This window comes from Macrobrachium nipponense, chromosome 18, assembly GCF_015104395.2.
Source record: "Macrobrachium nipponense isolate FS-2020 chromosome 18, ASM1510439v2, whole genome shotgun sequence".
NCBI lineage: Eukaryota > Metazoa > Arthropoda > Malacostraca > Decapoda > Palaemonidae > Macrobrachium > Macrobrachium nipponense.
Window position 1 is genome coordinate 62889153 of NC_087211.1, and position 4255 is coordinate 62893407.

Sequence of the window (4255 nt, forward strand, 5' to 3'; positions counted from 1 at the left end):
GTGGAGGGGTGATGGCTTCTGTTGGGGTCAGGGCATGGTGGGTGTCTTGCCCTTGAGTCTTTTAGTGGTGTGGTGCTGGCTTCTGTTGGGGTAAGGGCATGGTGGGTGTCTTGCCCTTGAGTCTATTAGTGGTGGAGGGGGGATGGCTTTTCTGTTGGGGTAGGCAATGGTGGTGTCTTGCCCTTGAGTCTATTAGTGGTGGAGGGGTGATGGCTTCTGTTGGGGTAGGGGGCATGGTGGGTGTCTTGTCCCCCCTTGAGTCTATTAGTGGTGGAGGGTGATGGCTTCTTCTGTTGGGGGTAGGGGCATGTGGGTGTCTTGTCCCCTGCAGTCTATTAATGGTGGAGGGGTGATGGCTTCTGTTGGGGTCAGGGCATGGTGGGTGCCTTGTCCCCTGCAGTCTATTAGTGGTGTAGGGGTGATGGCTTCGTTGGGGTCAGGCATGGTGGGTGCCTTGTCACCTTGATGTCGATAGTGTGGGAGGGGTGATGGCTTTTGTTTGGGGTCAGGGAATGGTAGGTGCCTTGTCACTTGAGTTATTAGTGGTGGAGGGGTGATAGGCTTCTGTGGTGTAGGGGCATGGTGGGTGTCTTGTACCACTTGCAGTCTACTAGGGTGGAGGGGTGATGGCTTCTGTTGGGGTCAGGTCATGGTGGTGTCTTGTCCCCATTGAGTATATTAGTGGTGGAAGGGGTGATGGATTCTGTTGGGGTCAGGGCATGGCGGGGCATGTCCCATTGAGTCTATTAGTGGTGGAGGGGTGATGGCTTTTGTTGGAGTCAGGGCATGGTGGGTTGGCCTTGTCCCCTTGAGTCATTAGTGGTGGAGGGGTGATGGCTTTTTGGGCCAGGCATGGTGGTGCCTTGTCCCTGAGTCTATTAGTGGTGGAGGGGTGATGGTCTGTTGGAGGTCAGGGCATGGTGGGGCCTTGTCCCCTTCGAGGTCGATGAGTGGGAGGGGTGATGGCTTCTGTTAGGGTTTAGGGGCTGTTGGAGTTGTCTTTGTCCCTGCAGTCTATTAGTGGTGATGGGAGTGATGGCTTCTGTGGGGTCAGGGAATGGTGGGTGTCTTTCCCCTGAGGTCTAGTAGGGTGGAGGGGTGATGGCTTCTGTTGGGGTCAGGGCATGGTGGGTGTCTTGCCCTTGAATCTATTAGTGGTGGAGGGGTGATGGCTTTTGTTGGGGTAGGGGCATGGTGGGTGTCTTGTCCCCTTGAGTCTATTAGTGGTGGAGGGGTGATGGCTTCTGTTGGGGTCTGGGCATGGTGGGTGTCTGTTGGGGTCAGGGCATGGTGGGTGTCTTGTCCCATTGAGTCTATTAGTGGTGGAGGGGTGATGGCTTCTGTTGGGGTAAGGGCATGGTGGGTGTCTTGTCCCCTTGAGTCTATTAGTGGTGGAGGGGTGATGGCTTCTGTTGGGGTAAGGGCATGGTGGGTGTCTTGTCCCAATGAGTCTATTAGTGGTGGAGGGGTAATGGCTTCTGTTGGGGTAAGGGCATGGTGGGTGCCTTGTTCCCTTGAGTCTATTAGTGGTGGAGGGGTGATGGCTTCTGTTGGGGTAGGGGCATGGTGGGTGTCTTGTCCCCTGCAGTCTATTAGTGGTGGAGGGGTGATGGCTTCTGTTGGGGTCAGGGCATGGTGGGTGTCTTGTCCCCTGCAGTCTATTAGTGGTGGAGGGGTGATGGATTCTGTTGGGGTCAGGGCATGGTGGTGCCTTGTCCCCGAGTCTTATTAGTGGTGGAGAGGTGATGGCTTTCTTTTGTTGAGGGTTAGGGCATGGTGGGGTTTTGCTTCCCCTTGCATTTCTAATTGAGGTGGGGGGTGGATGGGGCTTCTGTTATCAGGGCAATTCTGGGTTGGGTCTTGTCCCCTGGGATTCGATTAGTGGTGGAGGGGTGGGGATGCTTCTGGTTGGGGTCAGGGCCATGGTGGGTGTCTTGCCCGGGTGAGGTCTTATTAGTGGTGGATGGGGTGATGCTTTTCTTGGGTTAGGGGTAATGGGTCCATGGTGGGTGTCTTTGTCCCCATTTGAGTTATTATTAGTGGTGGAGGGGTGATGGCTTCTGTTGGGGTCAGGGCATGGTGGGTGTCTGTTGGGGTCAGGGCATGGTGGGTGTCTTGTCCCGCCAATTGAGTCTTATTAGTTGGGTGGAGGGGTGATGGATTATGTTCCGGGGTAAAGGGCAATGGGTGGGGTAGGTCTTGTTCCCATTGAGTCGTATTAGGTGGTGGAGGGGTGATGGCTTCTGTTGGGGGTCGGGCTATGGTGGTTTCAGGTTGGGGTCAGGGCATGGTGGGTTGTCTTTTCCCATTGAGTCTATTACAGTGGTGGGAGTGGTGGATTGGGCTTTCTGGTTGGGAGGGTCAGGGGGCATGGTGGTGGTTTTTCCTTGTCCCCTTTAGCTCTATTAAGTGGTTGGGAGGGGTGGAATGGCTTCTGTTGGGGTCAAGGGCATGGTGGGATGGTCTTTGTCCCATTGAGTCTATTATGGTGGAGGGGTGGGGATGGCTTCTGGTCTGGGGTTCAGGATGGTGTTGGGGTCATGGCTTGAGTCTATTAGTGGTGGAGGGGTGATGGCTTTTGTTTGGGGTAGGGGCATGGTGGGTGTTTGTCCCTTGAGATCTATTAGTGGTGGAGGGGTAGATGGTTCTGGGTTTGGGGTCAAGGCAATGGTGGGGTTGTCCCCTGTTTGGAGTCAGGGCATGGGTGGTGTTTTGTCCGCATTGAGATTATTAGGTTGGGAGGGGTGGGGATGAGTTCTGTCGGGGTAAGGGCTATGTTGTGGGATGTTCTTGTCCTTAACGGGGTCTTATTAAGTGGTGAGGCGGGTTTGATGGCTTCTGGTTGGGGTCAGGGCCATGGTGGGTTGTCCCCTGTTGGGGTCAGGGCATGTGGGTGTCTGTCAGATTGAGTCCTTTGGTTTGGTCGGAGGGGTGATGGTTCTGTTGGGGTCAGGATGGTGGGTGTTCTTGTCCTTGAAGGGGTCTATTAGGTTGGTGGGGTGATGGTTTGTTGGGTAGGGGAAATGGTGGTGTCTTGGGTTCCATTTGAGTCCTTCGTGGGGTGGGAGGGGTGGGGAATGGCTTCTGTTGGGGTCCCCAGGGATTGATGGGTGTCACTTGGTCCCATTGAGGTCTATTATGGTGGAGGGGTTGAGGATGGTTCTGTTGGGGTAAGTTTGGGCATGGTGGGGTGTTTGGGGTCCTGCAGGTCTATTAGTGGTTTGTAGGGGTGATGGCTTCTGGGTTGGGGTCAGGGCCATGGTGGGTGTTTTGACACCTATTGGAGTCTATAGTGGTTGGAGGGGTGGGGAGGCTTCTGGTTGGGGGTTAGGGCATGCTGGGTTGTTCTTGGTCCATTGAGTCTATTAGTTGGTTGGGGGGTGGAATGGCTTCTGTTTGGGTAAGGGCATGGTGGGATGTCTTGGTCTGGGCATGTCTATTAGTGGTGGAGGGGTGATGGTTTTGTTGGGGTTAGGGGCAATGGGCCCCTGGGGTTGTCTTGTCCCTTGGAGTCTTATTGTGGTGGAGGGGTGATGGCTTTGTTAGGGGTGGGCATGGTGGGGTGTCTTGGGTCCCCTTGAGTCGATTAGTGGTGGAGGGGTGAATGGCTTCTTGTTTGGGGTTCCAGGGCATGGGGTGGTTCTCTTGGGTTTGGGTCAGGGCATGGTGGGGTGTTCTTGTCCCATTGAGTCTATTAGTGGTGGAGGGGTGATGGCTTCTGTTGGGGTCCCGTCCCGGGCATGGTGGGTGGGTTTCTTGGTCCCCTGCAGTCCTATTAGTGGGTGGAAGGGGGGTTTTTTTTTTGATGGCTTTTTGTTGTGGTATGGGGCATGGGTGGGGTGTCTTGTCCCCTTGAGTCTATTAGTGGTTGAAGGCGGGTGATTGGCTTCTGTTGGGGGTCCAGGGCATGGTGGGGTGTCATGTTGGGGTCAGGGCATGGTGGTGGGTGTCTGTCCCATTGAGTCTATTAGTGGTGGGAGGGGTGATGGGCTTCTGTGGTTGGGGTAAGGGCATGGTGGGTGTCTTGGTCCCCTGCAGTCCTAATTAGTGGTGTAGGGGTGTGATGCTTCTGTTTGGTAAGGCAGTGTGGGTGTCTTACCCCTGCAGTCTATTAGGGGTGGAAGGGGGATGGCTTCTTGTTTTTGGTCAGGGCATGGTGGGTGTCTTGTCCCCTGCAGTCTATTAGTGGTGGATGGTGATGGCTTCTTTGGGTCAGGCATGGTGGTTGTCTTGTCCCCTGCAAATCTATTAGTGG

At 55.0% G+C, this 4255-nt stretch overlaps 1 protein-coding gene across 1 annotated transcript; it reads right to left on the reverse strand.

Annotated features, from left to right (window-relative positions):
• Positions 1–264: 264 nt before the first annotated feature.
• Positions 265–3260, reverse strand: LOC135196614 (uncharacterized). Its single transcript, XM_064223455.1, has 4 exons — positions 3118–3260; positions 1939–2087; positions 1141–1724; positions 265–633 (listed from the first exon to the last, which is right to left on the reverse strand). The coding sequence occupies exons 1-4, from the start codon at positions 3258–3260 to the stop codon at positions 265–267; spliced, it is 1245 nt and encodes a 414-aa protein (XP_064079525.1).
• Positions 3261–4255: the final 995 nt, after the last annotated feature.